This window comes from Hippocampus bargibanti, linkage group LG01, assembly GCF_051943395.1.
Source record: "Hippocampus bargibanti isolate YZ-2025 linkage group LG01, ASM5194339v1, whole genome shotgun sequence".
Lineage (NCBI taxonomy): Eukaryota > Metazoa > Chordata > Actinopteri > Syngnathiformes > Syngnathidae > Hippocampus > Hippocampus bargibanti.
In genome coordinates, this window is record NC_142734.1 from 10,431,370 (window position 1) to 10,456,118 (window position 24,749).

The 24,749-nt window shown below is 44.1% G+C and overlaps 1 protein-coding gene across 6 annotated transcripts in view; it reads right to left on the reverse strand.

The window, feature by feature from the left end:
* scube3 (signal peptide, CUB domain, EGF-like 3) overlaps positions 1-20,311 on the reverse strand; it is a 105,820-nt gene extending 85,509 nt beyond the window's left edge. For 5 of the 6 annotated variants that reach the window (XM_088995303.1, XM_088995295.1, XM_088995287.1 and 2 more), the window contains exon 1: positions 19,915-20,310. In XM_088995303.1, the coding sequence (XP_088851429.1) occupies positions 19,915-20,014 (100 nt within the window). In that variant the 5' untranslated portion in view covers positions 20,015-20,310. Of the gene's footprint in view, positions 1-19,914 lie in introns of all 6 variants that reach the window. The other variant, XM_088995272.1, reaches the window with a different exon arrangement.
* Between the last annotated feature and the right edge of the window lie 4,438 nt (positions 20,312-24,749).

Consider the following 24,749-nt stretch of genomic DNA (forward strand, 5'->3'; position numbering starts at 1 on the left):
CCACCCAAACCGGTTGAATGTGCAAGTCATCAAAAAAGTCCCCCTCTAATCAATGACAAATGGGAAATTTGGATTACAGCTGCATCATTTTTCTAATCTGTCACCAAAGGAAACACACTACAAAACACATTTTTGCAGCGATGTGAAAATGACCAAAATGAGTTGGGTTGGCAGCCAAGCAAACATTTGACTACCCTGTTGCCTTTGGTGTTTGCTGCACAAATGGAAATAAACACAGCAATGCCAGTCACATGAACTTCAATCATCGTCCGACAACTTGTTGTTTTGCACATACCCACGAATGAAAGAGAATTCCATTGGACAACAAAAGTTGCCTCTGCTCCAAATTGCTTTGGCAAGGAAATAAACATGTCAGAGTCAATACATCCTTTGGTGCAGTCTGAAACCAACATTGCCGCATGCTCAGTAATGCCGCTCTGGTAATTGACTCATGCCCAAGATTAAAAGATTGGGTTTTCCCAGTGAGTTTCTTTCATTGTTTTGTGTTGAGGAATCACATTTGTTGGGAACAGCTTGGGCCAGATGCACTGAGACAAGGCCGAATAACCAAAGTCAAAACAGACACCAGAAAAAAAGAAAAGGATAAAGGGCTGTTGGGAAAAACCCCAATCATATTCAGTTAAAATAGTCTCCTCCATACGACATCTTATTTTCGATGAGTATACCAAAGCTTTTTTTGTTTCAGCTCGTTTGAGAACAATTAGCTTTCCGTTTGAAGGAACAGGATGTGACGTACGTGTAAGATGTGAAATATTGCATTAGTTTAATTTGAAATCAATATTCAACAAATTTAACTCAGCCAATGAAAGTTGTCCTCTCCATTTGGTCGAAATCCATCATCCCGTTAACCAAAATCAGAGAATGTTTAAAAAGGTTACAAAACGAGGATGATTATCCATGTATTAAAAAATAAAAAATCACATTGCAGTTATCTTGGGGTGTCAAGGATTGGAGGGGGGTCTGAAATGTTCCCTTCCATATACAGTAAAGTCTCGTTATATCGATATCGGATATATCGATAGTCCCGGTTATATCGATACTATTTCTATGCACGCACGGAGAAAATTACATGCAAACAGGGTCGGATATATCGATAGTCCCGGTTATATTGATGTTTTTTCGGACTCCCTTGAATATCGATATAACGAGACTTTACTGTAATTTTATTTATTGAAAGAAATAATTAATCTCAATTTCTAGTCACGAAGAAAGAGCAACACAATCAAGTCCATATGGACTTGAATGTGAAGGATTCCATAGTTGAGTGGTTGAATGGCAAAAATTGCAATAGATAGAGAGATAGATGGATAGCTGCATAGATGGATAGATACATTTTTTCTTTAAAAATCAGAATAGGGAGCACGCAAATACTTTCACTATTTGTGTTGAACTAGAGTTAAAACAACATCATGAGGCTCCTTTTTTAATGGAGAAATTAAAAAAAAACGTACATCTAAGGCTGTAACCAAAATGTTTCATTTTTTTATTCTTCTTGCGTTACTATGTACCCATAATTTTCATATGTTGTATTGTATGTGAAATAGTACATGCTTTCATCATGGCATCTTTGAAAGTAGACTTTTTCTCTATATACTTTCATCTACAATGCTTCAAAAGACAAGCCGTATCTAGGAATAGTTGTGCTGATTGTATTATTGTCAATGCTTTATGACAGCTGCGGGTCTTAAATGTTTTATGTGAGACAGGGCATGAAGAGAACCTTTTCATCTGTTACTTTTAATAACACTAGGCATGTGGAAACATTTGAAAAACGTTTGTCCACCACATCAAATTCTAGATGTAAAGTTACCCATATCTGCTGACTATCGGACAGGTGAACAAGTAGTTACCATATCAGTGTCATAGTTGTTCTGCGTTGGATTTAATTTTAGGTGCTCTTGCTTCCCAAATTCATAACCAAGACCAGGTAAATCTATATGGATGTTTCCCAGAAGGTGTGGTATGACGTAAATGGTGGAGAGAGTTCATTTTCAACATAGAATTAGTCATTTGTCCCAGGTTTTTACTTTCTAAGAACAGACTCAATGAGTGTGTAGTTGTTAATAACCGTTTTTAATATTAAGGTATATAACCCAAATGAAATCCAGTTACAATATTATTATCATGATAGTTGTCTTATATTGCTAACTATATTGTTATACATGTAATTTGAATCAGAATATATTTTAAAGGAACCCTCTTCTTCTTGCCACATGAAAATCTGAGCTTCCTGTTATGAGCTGCTAGCTAAGGAGGTGACACCTTGTCAGTGTTACTTTTCCTTCCTAATTTATTAAAAGAGCTCTGGTAAGAAGCATATTTAGTAAAGTGGACTAGTGGGCGTCTTTGCAGGAAGAGGACCCGGAAAGGAGAGTGCAATCAGAATCAGAATCAGAATCAGAATCATCTTTATTGCCAAGTATGTAGAACACACAAGGAATTTGTTTCCGGTAGAACACGCTGCACTAGTATCGTCGTCAAAAAAAAAAAAAAAAAAAAAAAAAAAAAAAAAACTGCTAAGTGGCACTATACAGTTCCATTTTGGCTACTGTTGAAAGGGTTCAAAGAGTTAATGGCTTGGGGGAAGAAGCTGTTTAAATGTCTGCTGGATTTGGTGCGCATGGATCGGTAGCGCCTGCCTGAGGGGAGTAGCTGGAAAAGGTGGTGGGCAGGGTGCGGAGGGTCCAGTAGGATTTTCCGTGCCCTAGTTTGGATTCTTGCAGTGTGCAAGTCCTCGAGAGTGGGTAGGGCGGTGCCAATGATTTTTTCCGCCGTCCTAACTGTCCGTTGAAGTCGGATTTTGTCCATTTTTGTGGCGGCCCCGAACCAAACGGTGATGGAAGAACACAGGATGGATTCGATGACAGCCGTGTAGAAATGTTGCAGCACCTCCTGTGGCAGGCCATGCTTCTTTAGCAGTGCAAGTGTGTGGGAGAATTGTAGAACCATATATGTGCAGTTCAAACATAGGACAATATTTACTTTGAACTCTGAGAACATTGCTGCTTGCACACAACCTACTAGCCCCAACTCATCACATCTCTTTCAGGTCGAAGATAGACTTAGGCATTCTGGAATATTTTTGCCTTGACAAGATTCGGGAATTAACCAAATGGTGTTTGGATCCCAAAAATGTAGACAGCTAAAATATGGAACAAATATACATGTATTTATTTACAGAAAACAAAGAAGTGACAAAATACAATTAGCCCACAACCAAAAGCTAGGTAAAGTACAGCATTAACAAAAAGCACTTGCAAAAGTCAAGGGAAGAGAAGAAAGCGAGATTAACTAATAAATGAAATGGCAAGAGTCCCAATACATGCAACAAAATCAATAGACAAACACTTGGCTAATGATAACCTACCTAACACGGGAGTAAGCCAACAAGGTCCAGAAAACATCCACCGAGGCAAAACAGAGAGCAACATCAATAATCCAACAGAGATATTCACTGCTTGGCAATCCTTACATACAAGACAAGGCTTGATTAGAAAACTACACACCGGTGAAGAGGAACACCCTCCACTCCAGCTGGTGCTGAAACAAAACTAATACACACTGGAAATTGACAGTATACCCCACCCACCTTGTGGACAGTCAGACTACCTGGCTTGTATGGATGAGCTTTATGGAAGTCTTGGAGGAGGGATGGATTCAAAATCCAGAAGTGGGGGATCCATTGACGCTCTTTCGGACCGTAGCCTTCACAGTGGACGAAATAATGTACACCCCTGCCCAGGTATCTGGAATCTAATCTTGCTTTGACCATGCAAACATGGTCTCCGTCAAAAATACGAGAAGGAGGTGGAGGGGTGGGCGGGGAATGTCAGAGGTCTGGACTCCATGGGCCTGAGCAGCGATGCATGGAAGACCGGTTGGACTTTGAGAGTCAGTGGAGGACTGGGTTTGAAAGCAACAGGGTTCACAATCGCTTCCACCGCAAAAGGTCAGATAAATCTTGGTCCAAATTTTCGGCAGCTGGCCCAGAGATGCAGCTCTCAAGTGTGGAACTATACCTTTGGGTGCTGGGCGGTGTCGGCGATCTGCAATCAACTGATTACACTCAGCAGTGTGTGACAGGGCTGCTCGGGTTTCCCTCCAAACACCAAATTCAGCTATAGTGTGGGAATGTCCACTTGACCTTCCTGAGAGGGAAACAGAGGGGGTTGATAACTGTACACGGCCGTAAACGTGGACGGACCTGTGGCAGACGAGACAAGGGTATGGTGATGATAGCTGGTTGGACCCTGATGTAAGTTGGATGAGGCGAACACACCAGCGCACTTTTCCAGGTCCTGGAATCTTTGACCATTTGTTTGAGGGTGATACCCCGATGGCAAGCTCACGGTGTCTCCTGGGACTTTGCAAAAATTCTTACGGAAAACCAAGGTCCTCAATACGACACAATAACCCATGGTAGACCATGTAGGCAGAACACATGGCAGATGAGCAGCTAAGTGGTACCTAGAGATGACAGAAGTTTGGACAGGGGCAGGCAATGGGTCAGTTTCAGAAAATCGGTATGTATGACTGACCTTCCTCTGGAAAAATGTAAGCCAGTTATAAAGTCCAAAGAGTCTTGTGACCAAGGACGAGACTGCACAGGAAACTGGTGTGTTTGTTAAAGCCTCCGTAATCCTCAATGTCCCACTGTAGCATACCCATTATGCACTGACCAGGTATGATAGACTAATCTGGCCTCTTCCACAGACGGACCGTGAAGTTGGCAGAGAGCATCGAGCTTTTAAAAATGTGAACCCTTGTGATCGGTCAGCGTGAAATAAGTGGTTCAATAGTAGAGCCTATCCTGCCTGTCATGAGTTCAACCGTTTGCTGAGAGAATGTCGGCCTGGTTCTTGTGGTCAGTGAATATGGTGAAAGGTTCCTTGGCTCACTGTAGCCAGTGATGTCATTCACAGTTACACATATCATAATTACCGTTGGTAGTGCTGAGAGGAAAGTTCAGGGGGGAGATGACTGGATAAATCCTGCGCAAGGTTACTGGAGATACATACAACCCTTTGGTGCACCATGCTCTGGTTGCGAATAGTGTTGAATAGAAGTTCCATCATGCAATCATAAAGTTAAGAGGTAGCGACTGAGCATTATCTTTACTAAATACTTTCTTTTAACTATGTTATTCCTGAGCTTCTTTATCTAAACAGACAGTTTGTGTTGGAGCTCCCAAGTAATGTATTTTCAGGTTCAGTTGAATTTAAACAATGGTCATGACAAAATAAATTCCAATTCTCAATCAAGGGAAAGCTTGAATTCATGTCCTGGTTATAGAGCCAAGAATTTTAAATGGGATGATGATGTCGAGAGGGAAACCCCTGACAATTCGAATTTCTTGGTGTTAGAAAGATGGCTTGAAAAGCGACAGGATGTAAAAGAACCTGAGCTGGTCACATGGATCTTTTCTGGACCTATGTTAAGTCCCTCGGTTCTTGAAGACCAAGCTTTGTAGACACATGGGGTGATCTCGATGGTCTCATCTGACATGTGGCCACCTCATGAACCAGTAAACTACATGAGAAGTGGGATCCAGTCTGGAACACCTTCTATCATTGGGCTGAAGTCACCCTCAACCTTACTACAAGGGTTTATCCGTGTCTCTGTGAGGCTCCGCTGGAATTAGATGGTCTCTGCTTGTGTCTTCCCAGGATCGATCGCTCAACATTGAGGATAATGGTCAATGCTATTGAAGCCCGCATTCCCATCGTATCTCTCTCATGCGATTGTCTAAACTAATCGCCAGAGCACTGAGGTCCTCCAGGTTATTCTGGATGACCAGCTCACTTTAGGAGGTGTGAAGTGAGCATTGGAAAATGCTTCATAAATCACAATCATCAAATACAAATGAAAAGCAATCGAGCAGTCAGCTATAGATTGCTTCCCCTGAATACAATCTAATGACCCACCTCCGGCCTCCCTTGCTACTGGGTGATGGGACACACAGCGTAACGTGCCAATAAATTCAGGGAAGAAAGATCGAAGAGATATTCACAAAAAGTTGCAAAAAGGAAGATGAAATAAAAACTAAAATTAATTAATAAACAAAATGGCAATAATTCCCCCCAAAAAACATAACAAAAACAAAAGAAACACTTTACCAAATGTGAAACTAATCTAACTGGAGTGGTGAACATTTGTAAAAGCTCTAGAATAGTGGTTCTTAATTTTGTTGGAGGCACCAAACCCCACCAGTTTCATATGCTCATTCACCGAACGCTTCTTTCAATGACTACTACTAACTGCAGACTAGACTGAGAGGTGGACCTCTGCGGCGGAGGATCCACCGAACCCCTGAGAACCCGAGGGTTCGATCGAACCCAGGTTAAAAAGTCACACTGTAGAAATATTAATTGAGGGAACAGCAAGCAAGGTCAATAATCTCAACAAGAATTCAGCAGCTTGGCAGTCCTTAAATACAAGACAGCTTGCGTCTGTGTAAGGGCAGGCAATGGGTCAGTTTCAGAAAATCGGTATGTATGACTGACCTTCCTCTGGAAAAATGTAAGCCAGTTATAAAGTCCAAAGAGTCTTGTGACCAAGGACGAGACTGCACAGGAAACTGGTGTGTTTGTTAAAGCCTCCGTAATCCTCAATGTCCCACTGTAGCATACCCATTATGCACTGACCAGGTATGATAGACTAATCTGGCCTCTTCCACAGACGGACCGTGAAGTTGGCAGAGAGCATCGAGCTTTTAAAAATGTGAACCCTTGTGATCGGTCAGCGTGAAATAAGTGGTTCAATAGTAGAGCCTATCCTGCCTGTCATGAGTTCAACCGTTTGCTGAGAGAATGTCGGCCTGGTTCTTGTGGTCAGTGAATATGGTGAAAGGTTCCTTGGCTCACTGTAGCCAGTGATGTCATTCACAGTTACACATATCATAATTACCGTTGGTAGTGCTGAGAGGAAAGTTCAGGGGGGAGATGACTGGATAAATCCTGCGCAAGGTTACTGGAGATACATACAACCCTTTGGTGCACCATGCTCTGGTTGCGAATAGTGTTGAATAGAAGTTCCATCATGCAATCATAAAGTTAAGAGGTAGCGACTGAGCATTATCTTTACTAAATACTTTCTTTTAACTATGTTATTCCTGAGCTTCTTTATCTAAACAGACAGTTTGTGTTGGAGCTCCCAAGTAATGTATTTTCAGGTTCAGTTGAATTTAAACAATGGTCATGACAAAATAAATTCCAATTCTCAATCAAGGGAAAGCTTGAATTCATGTCCTGGTTATAGAGCCAAGAATTTTAAATGGGATGATGATGTCGAGAGGGAAACCCCTGACAATTCGAATTTCTTGGTGTTAGAAAGATGGCTTGAAAAGCGACAGGATGTAAAAGAACCTGAGCTGGTCACATGGATCTTTTCTGGACCTATGTTAAGTCCCTCGGTTCTTGAAGACCAAGCTTTGTAGACACATGGGGTGATCTCGATGGTCTCATCTGACATGTGGCCACCTCATGAACCAGTAAACTACATGAGAAGTGGGATCCAGTCTGGAACACCTTCTATCATTGGGCTGAAGTCACCCTCAACCTTACTACAAGGGTTTATCCGTGTCTCTGTGAGGCTCCGCTGGAATTAGATGGTCTCTGCTTGTGTCTTCCCAGGATCGATCGCTCAACATTGAGGATAATGGTCAATGCTATTGAAGCCCGCATTCCCATCGTATCTCTCTCATGCGATTGTCTAAACTAATCGCCAGAGCACTGAGGTCCTCCAGGTTATTCTGGATGACCAGCTCACTTTAGGAGGTGTGAAGTGAGCATTGGAAAATGCTTCATAAATCACAATCATCAAATACAAATGAAAAGCAATCGAGCAGTCAGCTATAGATTGCTTCCCCTGAATACAATCTAATGACCCACCTCCGGCCTCCCTTGCTACTGGGTGATGGGACACACAGCGTAACGTGCCAATAAATTCAGGGAAGAAAGAAGGAATCACAACCACTGACTGATGCGTTTGCGTTCAAGAATACTGTGATCGCTGCTTCAAATGCCTCAGCCTCACTCCCACCCCACTTCGAATGTCCACCAAATCTGAAGAAAAAATAAAGAATACATACCAAAAAGCCTTACTTGTCCTTCCTGTGCTTTTACCTTGTTTTAAGGTGAAAAAATTTGAATGGATGAGTGGCCCTGAAATAAAACCCTCAGCACAAAACAAGAAGGAAGTGTTTATTTCAACATTAGTATATATCTGCTCAGTTTAATTACGCATCCAAAATATATCTTCACGCGCAAAACCATGACGAAGCTGTTGGGTGCACAGTTCATCTTCCATCCTCTGCTCTGGCACCTTTTCAAAGTAGTTATCCGGTTCCTCTCACTGGCAGCGTTAGTGCCAGGTCAGCACGTTTCACTCTCTCATGACTCTGGTGGTGATATCAGAACAGGAGCGTTTCAACACATTCATACACACTGGCTTTAGGAAGTGTTGATGGCGACTCAGAGAGATTTACTTCGGGGAGAGGAAAAAAATAAATAAAAAATCTCGGACAACCCGCAGTGTGGCGCCTGTGGTAATTGCCTGCAGGTCAGTTTGCGACCAAACACTGAAGGCAGCATGGTGTCACCCAGAAAGACTGTACAGCGTTTGATGTTTTGTGACCTCCTGGTGCTCCTCCAGATGCAGCTGCTGCCAAACGCTGAAAGACTCATATGATTCAATAGAGGGGTCAGACAGACAATTTAGTTGTGCTCCACAGCTAGTCGAACAGTTTACAAATGCACTTCACTAAAAAAAATACAAATATAGACATGAAAAGATGAATACACACCACAAAGACGTGTTTAAAAGCTGTAGAACTCAAATAAAGATTTGCACTTGCCAGTCGAGAAGCTCTCAACAGCAACTCTCCGCGCACAGCAATTACATTCATTGGCGGTCACTTTAGCCAGCAAAGGTACCTACTATAAAGATGGTAACATAGCAATTACAGCAAAAGTGTGATATTTTTAGTGTTTTTTTCCTGTCAAAGTCAGTTACAAAGTGAATGCTTCTCTGTGTGAGCTATGAAGCAGACTTTTGAAATGAAAGGTTCAACCTCCTGGAATCGACTGAATGGGCACCTCATTTAAAAACCATGAGGGGGGACAATTAACAAACATCAATTTACAAGTTTGTATTAAGGGTTTCATGGTATCGGCTCACAACAGAGGTGCAGTCCCTTTCAATGACGTATCATTGAAGAACTGTAGTTGTGATACAAACAGTAGAGGATAAAGTAAGATGAAGAATTTCGACAACTTCTTAATGGGTTTTCATGAGACAATTCTTTTGCAATAATGTGGTCTTGTTGCGCCATCATGCTCATATTCCACCATGGCATGCTATTGGACGATATACAGAACGAGCCTTCATTCGCAAGATAGCTCATCTTTTTTTCCCATGCATTTCTAATGAGTACTTTCTAATGACCCCCACCTCCACCCTCCATGCCTTGAATGCACTGGTGAGAACCCACCAAATAAATAACATTTTTTTCTTTTTTGTTCTTGATGTATTGGCCTGGATTTTCCATTACTCAGCAGAATAAAAGCATTTCCTTTCACTTCCAACAGTAAAGCTGGCGCTCGCCGTCAGGAATGTAAACACGCACAGTCTGTAAACAAGGCTCTCTGTGACCCCAACCCCCTTCAAACATCACTGACCACAACAAAACTCGCCTAAAGAAGTTCCTCTCTGATCCCCATGTTGCTCCCCGGCACAATGCTCAAAGAGCCACATGGCCCCATTTTTCAGCCCACAGGTGACAGGGGAAAGTGAATGAAGAGGGCCTCGGAAGATGACAGCCCCACTCATATTGCTTTCAGATCCTCAACATGTCCCATCAGTGAGTAGCAGAAAAAACAAATGTGGGCCTTGCGGTGGAGCGAGGCTAGAGGAGGTGTGGGGTTGGGAGGAAGGGGCGGTGGGGTTTAGAGGATTAATGATCTGCTGCAGCTGGCTGAGGAGCGGCGCAGTGATTCCTCAGTAAGCGCTGGTGGGGTTGAAGAGGAGAGGGGGTGTTTTGGAGGTGAGTTTCAGACTGGAGGGGACAGAGAGCCGTCAACACCACCTCCAACCTCTGCTGACAACGACAGCGATGCTGTCAGCACGCCACCGCATCTGTATGCAGGACAAAGGCCACTGACAGAGTGAGAAGATGATGGAAGCAGGGGAGTGACTTTTTGTCATTTCAACCACAATGCCACGGTGCAGAAATGCATCCCAGGCCTCATTTAGAACATCTTGTTCAGATTAATGCTCGACAAACAAACAGGCTAGTTTGAAAAGTCTCTACCCTCCCTCCCTTCACTGACGCCAGTCACTGTCGTACTTGCGCTCGCTCTCTGTTCATTTCAAGATGATAACAGTCACTCACATAGCCCAGAATAGTCAGGATCCTCCATACTTGGTATACTGAATGTCAATTTACCATCCTCTTAGGTCACTGTGCTTTGCAAACTGACATTGACTTGTTACTCACACAAATATAACAGCTAAACATGGGAGAACCTTGCATTCCCCGAATTGTGGATTGTACTTAATGAGCAAAGAATTGTCTTTTTGGTTCTTAAGTGGACATTATTTTTGGGTTACTGGGTTCAATTGCAGCTCTGGCCTTCCTGTGTGGAGTTTGCATGTTCTCCCCTTGCTTGTTCTCTGGATCCTCCAGTTTACTCCCACATTCCAAAAACATGCATGGCACGCTGATTAAACACAAATTGACCTTTGGTGTGAGTGTGATCGCGAGTGGTTCAGAAATGAATGAATGAATTTTTTAAGGTTTAAAATCAGGGAATTCTCAGGAATTGGCACATTTAAGATGATAGAAGGCAAGGTAAAACAAACGTTCATGGGCATCGTCCAAGATGACAATAATTGCATGACATTGTCACGTTTTGTGAGGTGGTGATGGCGGGTTCGGATCCCAAAAAGCAGGCAGGAGGGAGCAGGAGGTTGTTTGACAAATTGTATTAAAATAAAGTCAGCAGGAACATAATGTAAAACATCAAAATGATCTGAATGGAAAAAATACAAAGTAGCAAAAGAAGACCAAAAGTAAAAGCCCGCCGAGGTTAAACAAACACGTACACGATGCATGCTGCAACCAAGCAGCAAACAAACAATGAATCGGCACCGGATGATCGTGCCAGGTGTCCTTTTAAGTGTTATTGGTTATAACGACCAGCACCTGCGAGGCTGCCGGCAGGGCTGACGTCGCTACCCGCTGGTCGCCAATCTGATCGGGACGACCAGCACCTGTGCAGGTGCAGGCGGGGCCGACAGCGCCCCCCGTTGGTCGCCAACCAGATCATGACAGACATAGTGTGCACATCCGCCTAAAATGCTCTATCACCATTTTGTCTTTGTTGAAGCATTTTTCTATCTGCTCCATAAACGACATGCCAAAGAAGCTTTTTTTGTTATAACAATGCACAATGTTTTTTTTTTGGGGGGGGGGGTTCTAGACATTAGATGTGCTCTCACTGAGTAAGAACCATGTACATTTTGCCGATATGCATTTAATTTGTCCATAATGAAAATAACATTTTGTCATCATCTGGTCAAAAAGTACGTAGTCCTAAATTGCGCCCCACTATCACGGATAATTTGTTGCCCCATCCAGCATGTATGTGGCCGAACCCAGTTATCAACCAATAAATTAGATAATCTGAGTTCACCATTATTGAGACACCAGTTGACCTATTACAGGCCAGTGTGCCATCAACATGATGTTGAAACTGTCATGATACATACGACATTAAAAATACACCAGAGGAAATATTCTTTCATTAAAATGAGCAGCAAATTAATTGCAACAGGATTATTATTGACATTTTCCATTACGGTTTACGTCAGATAGCGTCAGGTAAGCATCTTCAACCCGTCCTAGCAGAGCAAAAAATGTCATGCTTATACATTTCAGGGTTTAGGCTAAAGGGAAAAAAAGCTTGGTCATGCCTGAAAACATGGATCTTGTTGTTCGCACTGCACAATTCATTAAATGGCATCAAAAAGCATGGGTGCCTGCGAAGCGCAATGATATCTCTCCAGTCTACAATCACCCACCACTGGCACCCATTCGAACTTGTCCTCAGCGCACGGCCATTGATCAAAATTTTGTTGTGAATCAAACAGCGTCGGCAAACACGATAGTATTGTCGAGTGTGTTCACCACTCAAGTAATGAAGAGATAATCATCTCAGCGCTTCCTGAGCTGCCGTGTAACAACACGTATAGTGCTCTTGGCACGCTACATGGCAGGCAGATGATTTGTGTGTGCCTTTACAGAGTGGGTAAAGTGACACAGGATTGATCCCCTCAGCTCATTCGTCATCGGCGACTGACCGAGAGCTGCCCCCAGGCGCGGTCCATCTCAGGCACTGCATGCCTGCCCTGCACACAGAGGCAGACGCAGACTAAGAGTAGCTTCTTGTCTCAAGAGAGCACTATGTTTGGATGAACGGTGTGAACAGGTTCGGCACTCATCTGCCTAAACGTCACACAATATAGTGTGAGGTGGGTGAGTGTATAGGGAGAAATAATATTGTGTCTCACAATTCCTGAAAGCCATTGCCATTTTTCAGCAGATATCTTGCTTTCATTGCTTTTTTTTAGTTTATAGGTCAGGGTTTTGTTTCTTTTTTTTTTTTAACTGAAACGTCACCGCAAGGTAAAGGAAAACATAGCAGAACCATTGTCACAATATTCATGAGAAAAAAGGATGCCGGTTGAAGACCATTGCAATCTGCCACATGGCAGATTGACAAAAACGTCATGCCTTTTTCGTCATTAAAAGGCGTTTCATTTATTTATTTATTTATTAAGGTTAGGTTAGGTTAGGTTAGATTAGATTAGATTAGATTAGATTAGACAACCTTTAATGGTCTCACAATAGAGAAATTCACAATAAACAGCAGCAAGGTTATGAAAGGAAGAAAAAAGTAAAAGAAGTAGAAGAACAAAATAAAAGAGCTGCTGTAAAGGCAGCCACTTTCGAGGCGCCATACTGAAGTCAAAATAAATATGACACAGCACAAAAGACACAGACAGTTATGCAATAGTAACCACTTTTCTGCACCCGCTTTGTTGGATGACACAGTGATAGATGAAAGAGGGGAGGATCAAAGTCTCCGTTTCACCAGTGGATCAGGCACACCATGCTGATAATATTTTTTAACCAGATGTTGAAGACCCGATCGATATGCAACAAGTGTCCAATCAGTTTTTAGTGGAATTTGGAATATTGTCGAGCATTTTTTAGGTTAATACCACGGCCAGCAGCAAGACTTTATGCAGCACATAAAATGTGACAATGTTGATAGATTTTCTAGTTTAGTGTTTTAATTTGTAATATACACAATATATATACATAGACATAGTCAGACAGACATACATACATACATACATACATACATACATACATACATACATACATACATACATACATACATACATACATACATATATATAAAAACATAATAATCCTCGCCTCACCCTTCATGGGTGGTGTCTGTCCCCCATATTTTTTTTTTTTTTAGCTCGGGTCCTCTACCAGAAGCCAGGAAGCTTGAGGGTTCTGCGCAGTATCCGTGCTGTTCCCAGCACTGCGCTTTTCTGGACCGAGATATCCGATGTTGTTCCCGGGATCTGTTGCAACCACTCGTCAAGTTTGGGGGTCACTGCCCCGCGTGCTCCGACCACCACAGGCACGACTGTCACCTTTACCTTCCAGGCTCTCACCAGCTCCTCTCTGAGCCCTTGGTATTTCTCGATTTTCTCATGTTCCTTCTTTCTGATGTTTCCATCACTCGGGACCGCTACATCCACGACAACGGTTTTCCTTTCCCCTTTATCTATGACCACGATATCTGGTTGGTTGGCCATTACCATCTTGTCAGTCTGTATCTGGAAGTCCCACGGGATCTTTGCTCGGTCATTCTCTACTACCTTGGGAGGTGTTTCCCATTTTGACCTTGGGGTTTCCAGTCCATACTCCGCATAGATGTTTCGGTAGACTATGCCAGCCACCTGGTTATGGCGCTCCATGTAGGCTTTCCCTGCCAGCATCTTACACCCTGCAGTTATGTGTTGGATTGTCTCAGGTGCCTCTTTGCACAACTTACACCTCGTGACCATAGATGAGGGTTGGGATGTAGATCGACCGGTAAATTGAGAGCTTTGCTTTTTGGCTCAGCTACTTCTTCACCACGACAGATCGGTACAAAGTCCGCATCACTGCAGACACCGCACCAATCCGCCTGTTGACCTCTCGCTCCCTCACAACCTCATTCGTGAACAAGACTCTCAGATACAGATACTTAAACTCCACTTGAGGCAAGATCTCCTCCCCGACCCGGAGATGGTACTCCACCCTTTTCTGACTGAGAACCATTGTCTCAGATTTGGAGGTGCTGATCCTCATCCCAACCGCTTCACATTCGGCTGCGAAACGCTCGAGAGAGAGTTGGGGAGTTCCGCTTGAAGACCCCAACAGTACCACATCATCTGCAAAAAGCAGAAATGCTATACCGAGGCCACCAAAACGGAACCCTTCAACGCTTCCGCTGCGTCTAGAAATTCTGTCCATAAAGGTTATGAACAGAATCGGTGACAAAGGGCAGCCTTGGCGGAGCTCAACCCTCACTGGAAACGCTTCCGACTTACTGCCGGCAATGCGAACCAAACTCTGACATCGGTCGTATAGGGACCGAACGGCCCATATCAGGCGCTCCTGTACCCCATACTCCTGAGGCACCCTCCACAGAACTCCACAAGGGACACGGTCAAACGCTTTTTCCAAGTCCACAAAGCACATGTAGACTGGTTGGGCGAATTCCCATGCACCCTTGAGGACCCTGCTAAGGGTCTAGAGCTGGTCCACTGTTCCACGACCGGGACGAAAACCACACTGCTCCTCCTCAATCTAAGGCGCAACTTCCCGACGGACCCGCCCCTCTAGAACCCCTGAATAGACCTTACCAGGGAGGCTGACAAGTGTTATCCCTCTGTAGTTGGAACACACACTCCGGTCCCCCTTTTTGAAAAGGGTGACCATCACCCTGGTCTGCCAATCCAGAGATACTCTCCCCGATGACCACGCAATGTTGCAGAGGCATGTTAGCCAAGACAGCCCCACAACATCCAGAGCCTTTAGGAATGTCGGGCAGATCTCATCCACCCCTGGGGCCTTTCCACCGAGGAGCTTTTTAACCACCTTGGTTATTTCAACCACAGAGATCAGAGAGCCCACCTCAGAGTCCCCAGACACTGCTTCCTCCAAGGAAGGCGTGTTGGTGGAGTTGAGGAGGTCTTCGAAGTACTCTGGCCACAGGTTCACGACGTCCCGAGTCGAGGTCAGCAGCGCCCCATCCTCACTGTACACAGTGTTAGTGGTGCACTGCCCCGGGACATGTGTATAGTTCTGCCGGAGGTGGGAGTTGAAACTCCTTCCGACAGGGGATTCCGCCAGACGTTCCTAACAAACCCTCACAACACGTTTGGGTCTGCCACGTCGGACTGGCATCTTCCCCCACCAACGGAGCCTACTCACCACCAGGTGGTGATCAGTTGACAGCTCCGCCCCTCTCTTCACTCGAGTGTCCAAAACATGAGGCCGCGAATCCGATGATACAACGACAAAGTCAATCATCGAACTGCGACCAAGGGTGTCCTGGTGCCACGTACACATATGGACACCCTTATGTTTGAATAAAGTGTTTGTTATAGACAATCCGTGTCGAGCACAGAAGTCCAATAACAAAACACCACTCGGGTTCTGATCGGAGCGGGGGCGTTCCTCCCAATCACGCCCCTCCAGGTCTCACTGTCATTGCCCACATACGCATTGAAATCACCCAGCAGAACAAGGGAGTCCCCAGGGGGAGTGCTCTCCAGCACGCCCTCTAAGGTCTCCAAACAGGATGGGTACACTGCTGTTTGGTGCATATGCACAGACAACAGTCAGAACCCGTCCCCCCACCCGAAGGCGGAGGGAGGAATCAGAATCAGAAAACCTTTATTCGTCCCACAATGGGGAAATTTGCAACCTTTCGTCTACCGGGGTGAATCCCAACGTACAGGTGGCGAGCCAGGGGAAAATAAGTATGCCGACACCTGCTCTGCACCTCTCACCGTGGGCAACTCCAGAGTGGAAGAGAGTCCAACCCCTCTCGAGAGGGCTGGTACCAGAACCCAGGCTGTGTGTGGAGGGAAGCCCAACTATGTCTTGTCTGAACTTTTCGACCTCATACACCAGCTCGGGCTCCTTCCCTGCAAGAGTGGTGACGTTCCACGTCCCAAGAGCTAGCTTCTGCAGTCGAGGATCGGACCAAGGTCCCCGCCGTTGGCTGCCGCCCAGCTCACAATGCACCCGACCCCTCTGGCCCATCCCATGGGTGGTGAGCCCTTGAGAAGGGGGACCCACGTTTCTTCTTCGGACTGAGCCCGACCACGCCCCATGGGTGTCGGCCTCTAGGCCTACACTGTAGGCCTTTTCCTACTTGGCCATAGGGTCTACACACTGTAGGCTCGGCCACCAGGCGCTCGCCAACGAGCCCCATCTCCAGGCCTAGCTCCAGAGAGGGGACCCGGTGACCCGCACCCGGGCAAGGGAAAACCATATCCATTTATGTTTCTCTTCATATGGCGTCTTTTGAGTCGTACCAGAGGTCTTGCCAGCGCTTTATCGGCACCCCAGCAAGAAAAAACAAAACCCCAAAAAATTTGGGAATGACACTCAACGTCAGATTTGTAATTCCTGAAGAAATACCAGGAATGCGAATGGGAATGGCGTCTCCCAACATTGTCCTCTTCTTTGTCATCCTCTCCATCCTCTCCATCACATCCTTAAGCCAGTTTACTGACGTAGCAATTGAAACTTAAACATAACTACACACAGTATATTTTTTAGTAAGATTTATTTCCAAGTTGGCTTTCTTATCGCATTCACAGCATGTTACTGTCATGCATAGCACGCACAATTGCTACTGTGGTAAACTTGACTATTTATTGGGCGTGCACACGGCAATAAACTGGTAATCAAGGCAGAAATAATGTCATTTTGGTTTTTAATCACGTCATTTGAGGACTTGTTTCAGGCCTAAAACACATCTTCAAAACTTCAATGTGGATTTTATCTGAAACGTGTTTGCCTCGAAGGTCATGAAATATCATCTAGTCTTGAATTTCAACTTTTGTCATTTTAGATCCGACTCTAAAGGGGTAATGCTTCAGCAGTCATGAACCTCCCCGCTAATCTCTGTAAAGCAGGGGTGTCAAAGTCATTTTATGCCGTGGGCCACATTGTAGTTACGGTTTCCTCTCGAGGGCTGTTATAAATTTGGGGAAGCCATTGGAATGTTTAGTCCCCTGCACATATTACATATAGAGCACACAACAAATTAATGAATAACTAGTTTTCAAATCTGAAGTCAAAAATAATGACTGTTATTGTGGTTTGCATCCATTGGTTCGGATTTTAGCAAGCAATCATGGAATTTCACAAGTTTGATTTGCTTTTGCGGGCCGAAGAAAATGATGTGGCAGGCTAGATTTGCCCCCCCGGGCCTTGACTTTGACACCTGTGCTGTAAAGTAACAACAAACTGATTTTTTTTTTGTTGTAAGCAGTACTTCTAATGTTTTCTTCATTTACATTTCGAAACAGACGCATTTCTAATTAAATATCATTTGCGGCAGTGATCAGTGTGTCAAATGCACTTAGCTCCAAAGTTTTTGGACATGCAAAAATAGAAATGACCTAGTTTGTGTGTGCGTGCGTGCGTGCGTGCGTGTGTGTGTGTGTGTGTGTGTGTGAGCGTTTGCGTGTGTGTGAGCGTGTGCGTGTGCGTGTGTGTGCATGTGCGTGTGTGTGCATGTGCGTGTGTGTGCACGTGCGTGGTGTGCGTGTGTGTGTGTGTGTGTGTGTGTGTGTGTGTGTGTGTGTGTGTGTGTGTGTGTGTGTGTGTGTGTGCGTGCATGTGTGCGTGCATGTGTGCGTAACTTTGGCCTTCCCTATGGCCAAGTAGGAAAAGGACCGCTACTTCATTAAATGCAAAGGAAAGGAAGCGAAGACAAAGCAAACAAAGCAAGAGTTGGGTGCAAAAGGAAAGGGTGAGTGAATGTCAGGGGTGGGTGGGCTACCATCCCTCCCTCTCATCCCTCCCCTCCCTCTCACACTCTCTCGTCTCCTCTGCAGAGTGGAGGGAGGTGAGCAGCATCTCTAGGTAAGGAGTCCCGTCACTCGGGGTCTCACATTGCCAAGGCTGCTCGGTTCCCACAGTGTGACCGGACCTAGACGTGGCCTTCCTCCCCACTCCGGCGGCCCGGCGTCTTTAGACCCCCAGGCCCTGGAGCAGAGGTTACACCAACACAGCCAGGCACAGCAACATGTCAGGCCCACACGAACCGTTGCCTTGGTGTTGCCGCATTAGCGAAACTGAGTTGCAAGGATTTGCCATGACGTTTAGGGCTCTCCTCGAGCCTGTTTCACTTTACCACCATGTGGCTGCACGTCTCGGCGCACTCAATCTCTCCATTTTTCCCAACATTCTCCTGTTCTTTGTCAATCTCTCTATCACATCTTTAAGGTCTTCCTCGCTCGTTCCACCGTGCCTCTTCCTACCCACTGATTGATGACTTAAGTCTGAGTGCCATGATTAGTCTGACGTTGATGAAAGACAAAGACAAAAGACATTTTTCATCCGGTCAAATCGCTCGCGACACTCGGATGCCAAGCAAAATGTTTCTTTTCAGTCAAGGCACAAAATAGCCGCACAATTAGTCCCTGCGAGAGGCTTTTCATTGGTGAGTGAGCAATAAACAGGTGCACACAATTTCACACCAACACCGCTGCCGTATGCCTCTCAACAAGGAAGCGTATAATTAATGTTGCGGAGAATAAAGTGAGGGGAAAAGTAGTTCTAATTGCAAAATGTAAATATTGAGTTTTCCCACAAGTGGGGAGCAGACCACCCAGGGTGCAAAATAGTCACCCGCCGACCCCTCCCCCCTCTTTTTTTTTTTTTTTGCCTTGACAGCGCAAGAGATGTCTTTTTGTGCGTGTGAAACATCACCAACCCAGAATCAACACCCGAACACAAACCATTATGTGTCTTTCTTTGCATGCAAATACTTTCTGGCAAGGGCAGGCCAGCATTTGGCATTTTGTATTGTGAGAACATGAAGTGACGAGGGGCCAAGCGGGATGGGATCATGCGGAATACTGTGCTTCGCTTGTTCCCGCAAGGTGTCGGGAATCGGGCGGATTGAGGCCGGGCGGACGTCTTGTGTGCTCTGGAGCATTTCTCACAGGACAAGAGAGCAAGAGAGCAAAGGGGGCAACGAGGGCAGGCGGCAGGGCAGCTCGGCACTGTAGCTGCAGTGTCTTGACACTCACAGCCTCCTGCGTGTGTGCGTTACAGCAAGGTGTCAAATACTTGTCTGGACTGTGACAAATGCCACCCGTTAGTTTCGCCGTAAGTACCTGCAGGATGGCCGATGAAACGTAACTGTTTGCGCTCCTCAAGATCAAAGTCAAGCACTGGAATGACAGCAAACTTCATTTGACTTGAGTGAGTGTATCCTCTGATGACTCAAAAGTGACCGCAAATCAATAAATAAAGGAATAAATACAAAGGAGATGTGAATGCTAACTTACACTGCATAATGCAATGCTCTTAATTGTGTTTTGAAAACACTCGCACGACTTAGTGTACTTTTTGGTGTCCGGTAGCTATGTGGTGGCGCACTTAAATGCCGTAATCAGGAATGCATCAAAAACGTAAATTCCATTTAAAAACATAGGGTTGACAACACAAATAAAAAATAGCCCGGAGCAGCTACACTCAAGATAATAAGTATTGAGGAGGTGAAAACTTACCTTGGCTGGTTTTAGTTCCTGAAGCAGGCTGTTGGACAAAGGCGACCAGGCATAACCCAACAATTCCAAGGCTCGCTGGTATCAACCCGTGCACATACATGCTCACTTTGCCTGTAGTTGAGCACTTGAGCCAAGATCTACGAGGTGCGGGAGCACGGCGGAGCGAGTGCGCGCTACCAAATTCTCCTCTTGTTATTCCTCGTGGGCGCGCTCCAGTGGATCTAGTGCAGCCCCCCGTTTTTGGATTGCTTTTTTAATGTAATTGTTATTTGTTTTTGTTTTTTTGCTCTTATTTTTGTTTGACAAAAACGTATTTAAGCCAGTGTATTTTAGTTTCAAATTGTCATCATTGTGTACTATCCGACAACAAGGAACGCAAGGAGGCTTATCTGTTATCATGTTCCGGAGCAGACCAATGTCATTTCGAGAACTGGAGCGAGAGAGCGAGAGAGCGAGAGAGAGAGAGAGAGAGAGAGAGAGAGAGAGAGAGAGAGAGAGAGAGAGAGAGAGAGAGAGAGAGAGAGAGAGAGAGAGAGAGAGAGAGAGAGAGAGAGAGAGAGAGAGAGAGAGAGAGAGAGAGAGAGAGAGAGAGAGAGAGAGAGAGAGAGAGAGAGAGAGAGAGAGAGAGAGAGAGAGAGAGAGAGAGAGAGAGAGAGAGAGAGAGAGAGAGAGAGAGAGAGAGAGAGAGAGAGAGAGACAGTGCGCCGGATTTAGGAAGAAAAGGGGAGGAGAGATGCGCCGGCGACGCACAACGAGCCCTTCCGTACCCTCTGACGGAGCAGCTTTCTTGGCCTGCCTCTTTTGATTTCCTATTTATTTTACCGATGAGCTTCATACAGGTGCTGCTTACCTTGCTTTTTCACGTGCCTTCCTTTGATGATTGAAAATGCGTAAAATACGTCACATGACAGAAGGCAGACTGACAGGCAGGCAGGCAGCTAGCTAGGCAGCTAGCTGGACGGATAGCTGGATGGATAGACGGATGGACAGACAGACAGACAGACAGACAGACAGACAGACAGATAGATAGATAGATAGATAGATAGATAGATAGATAGATAGATAGATAGATAGATAGATAGATAGATAGATAGATAGATAGATAGATAGATAGATAGATAGATAGATAGATAGATAGATAGTGTTATTTTGGTGCATGATCATTCCAAGGTCATTTAGCGATGTGATACTTTGCTTTAGTTGCAGCCATGCAGAACCATTTCCCCACGGAGAACTGAAAAGCCGATGTAATGCAACCAATCTGTACATTATCTAAGAAGATACCCGTGGGGGGAATTATTTCATGACCAAAAAAAGTCATGTAATTGGTTTATTATGCTGAAACTGTTCCAGCTGTCGAAAATTCAGATCAAGGTGAATTAATTCCTCAGGTGGTATAGCAATACAATCGGTAATTGTTTACAGAAACAGTGATGAAAGCTTACGATAATTGCCAAAAGCAATTATGTTCTGTGTCATCTAGTTCCAGAACCTTGACAAATACCATATTATCTGTGTACGAAGGAGATGCAGCTCCACTGTCACACTTTCCTCTTAATAGCCTGCCATAAACTAGCAAAGCACATTTAGACCGGATTGATGAAAAGGGTTCTTCTGCCGTCATCTGTACTTCTTTGAAGGTGTCAGACGTTTCGCTTATCCAAGAAGCTTTGTCAGCAAACTAAAGTCTTACTGGTAGTTTCGGCCCTATATATATCCCTACTGTCCAGACGTGGCGGTGCCCCGCTGCTTCTGTGTATGCTTCTTTTCTATTTCATCAAATATAATTACAACTTCAAAACGAGTCTGAGCGAAGTTAATTCTACCTTCATGGCATAATTCCAATGGAACAAAATGTAAAAATAGTGGTTTACAGTCAAAGGCAGGAGAGGTAACAATTTTTCATTATCGGCTGTCTGATCAAACCATTTCCTGGAGCAGCATTAATCTAAAATAATGTCACACTGTGCAAGATTCATTCAAATGAGCTTAGTGTGTGTTTTGCCCCAAACCAGGGGCCTCGTTAAATGAGACATTCAGCACAACAGAACAATCTTCTCAGAAATCCCAGTTTGCATCCACACGCGCAGTTAAACATGTAAATGTGCAGCACGAAGCCAAAGCATTCAGTGTAATTAAAATAACTCCCACCAGAGATATGGATGCATATCCAATGTCCTTGTGTGCAAATCTCTGGATAATGGCAAGCCCTTCTACAACCAAATGAGCTCTGAGAGCCACTGGGGGAGTCTGAGAAAGTCACAGGGTGGTTGCCGCACAGTGTGAGCAGCGAGTGCTGCAGCGGGATCTGTGCACTTTTCATGGCAACACTTCATTAAAGACAGGGGGGGTGCTGTGCACGGGCATCGCGCTGTGCACCAAACCAAAAGTTATTTTTACGTCGACAGACGCGCATGGGAAGACCAGGCAATGTTTAATTTATGAGCCACATCATAAAATCCACACCGGCGATGGAGGAGTGGGACAGCAGGAAGACATCCAGAGACCTCCAAGTATCTTTAGTATCCATTTTCAGTTTTGTAGGTAGAAAATAATGTATTTTTAATCACACTTTCTTAGTTTCTCATTTTCTAACTGAAGAATTTCATGGACAACCGACATCACTTTTTTGTTTTTTAACTGACATCAGAAAAACGTTTTATAGCATCTAAAATACCCAAAACACGCAGTATAATATTTTTAGTCAAATGCAAAACACCAATAAAAATGAGTTAAAGTGTCCAAAATCGGCAAAAAAATTAGCTGCGAATTGGGCATTTTCAGAAAGTCCCGCCCCCAGTTCGTGACCTCACGCCAAGACATGAAACAATGGCTTCAGATTCGGAGAATATGCTTTCTTGTTACACATCCAGTTATGAATATGATTCAAATACTTCTGAAGAGGAAAGCATACATGTTTGGAATCAATTAAAGAATTATATGTGCCATTTTGAGGCAACATCGGGGGAAAATCTCTCACCCAAAAAATAGAGGCACAAAATGGCGACCTCCAGTGGCCACCTCCGCTTCCACAGGCTGATAAATTCCTTATATGGACCTTGGATGCCCTCTTCTTTTTTCGGTCAGGGGGCGGTCCTTTCGTGACGTCACGTATGGACTCGTCACCAACTCAAAAACAAGACCTCCTGAATATTCAGAGCGAGTCTTAAAACGTAAAATATAGCTATATGCGGTGGAATACGCTCAGTAGAAGTCATTTGAAGCCATTTTACAAATTATGGACACAACTTGTCCAGAGACGTTGGTTGTCCTTTAAATGCAAAAAAAGACTATACAGTCAGCATGATTGGGTTGGATTGGATTGCATTGGATTATCTTAATGAAATACCGACTTCAACAAATTCTGAAAATGCAGCAAATCATGCACATGGAGTGGTCATGACGGAAAAAAATCCATGACTGAACTAACCAAGAATATCTGCTGGAGGGGGCCATAATTTTTCATCAGTGACACATACTTCCTAAACGGATGTATGCCAAAATGCAATTTTAAATATGGACAAAATGCGTAGGACACATGCAAAATATGCACTCATATTTTTGATGAATAAATAAAACATCCGTTATCCTAACGCAACACCAAAGTTGTGAAGCAAGTCTTTTAAAATTGTATTTATTTATATATATTTTTTTATTAGTTTGTTTGTTTATTTAGCCAATGCATGAAAATGACCAGGAAATCAGCAACAATAATTTTGTGAAACTTTTTTTCATAATAATAAACATCGATGAAAAGGTTTCTTCAGCCGTCATCTGTACTTTTTTGAAGGTGTTGGACATTTCGCTCCTTATCCAAGAAACTTCGTCAGCAAACTAAGGTCTTACTGGTAGTTTAGGCCCTATATATATATATATATATATATATATATATATATATATATATATATATATATATATATATATATATATATAATTTATTCATTCGTTCATTCATTTGTTTATTTATTTTAACAGAGAATTTTTGAGTGTGTTAAAAATTTCAGTTATCTACTTTTTAAACATTGGAGCTCAGTTATGCCTTGGTAAAAGCAACGTAATTCAAACTTTCCAAAAGACAAGACAAATATGTGGCAACCACTTCTTTGAAAGACTGTTGTGACAAGCTGTGTTTTAATTTTGACTGATATATTGCACAAAGATAATGCTCCAACAACTGCTACTAGAAGATAAACATAAAATGGATGAATGTTGGGAAACATGTGGAAGCGCTCCTGCACTCGACTACATCGCTACACGAAGCGAGGAACATTGCAGAGACCCTGAAATAGAAATATATCACAGCTCCACACTTGCTTTCTCCTCACAGCCAATGCTCAGAGCGCAGAACCTTCTCTGCTTCACTCCATCCCTCCCGGCGGGGGCTACAGACACCCATTGCCACATGCCCAGCAGGACCTCTTGGTACCCACCAAGCCAGCACCTCAGGGGGGAAGAGTGGCTTTTTTAAATTTTATAAAGTGCATGCATCGCAGGTCAAAGCTGCGGGCTTGCCCAAGGAATGGTTCCTGACCACAGCCTCAGTTGTTGGCACAGGTTAGAGGTGTTGCACAAAGACAACCTGTCTGAGCTAAAGGCACAAACTTGCCTGTCTAAAATCTCATTTTGCAGCATTATTGCCCCAAAGAACCCATGCGGAATGAGAGTCATCTAAGATATACAAAAATAAATAAGGATGTGTGTTGCTCCCAATTTCTTCAACTGGGGATTGTTGCTTTCATGCTTTTCTGGCCTATTTTCACTCTCAATAGTCACATCACTTCATCTGATGAATGTTCCGTCTATTTATTGAGCCCATAAACTTGTAATATTGTCTC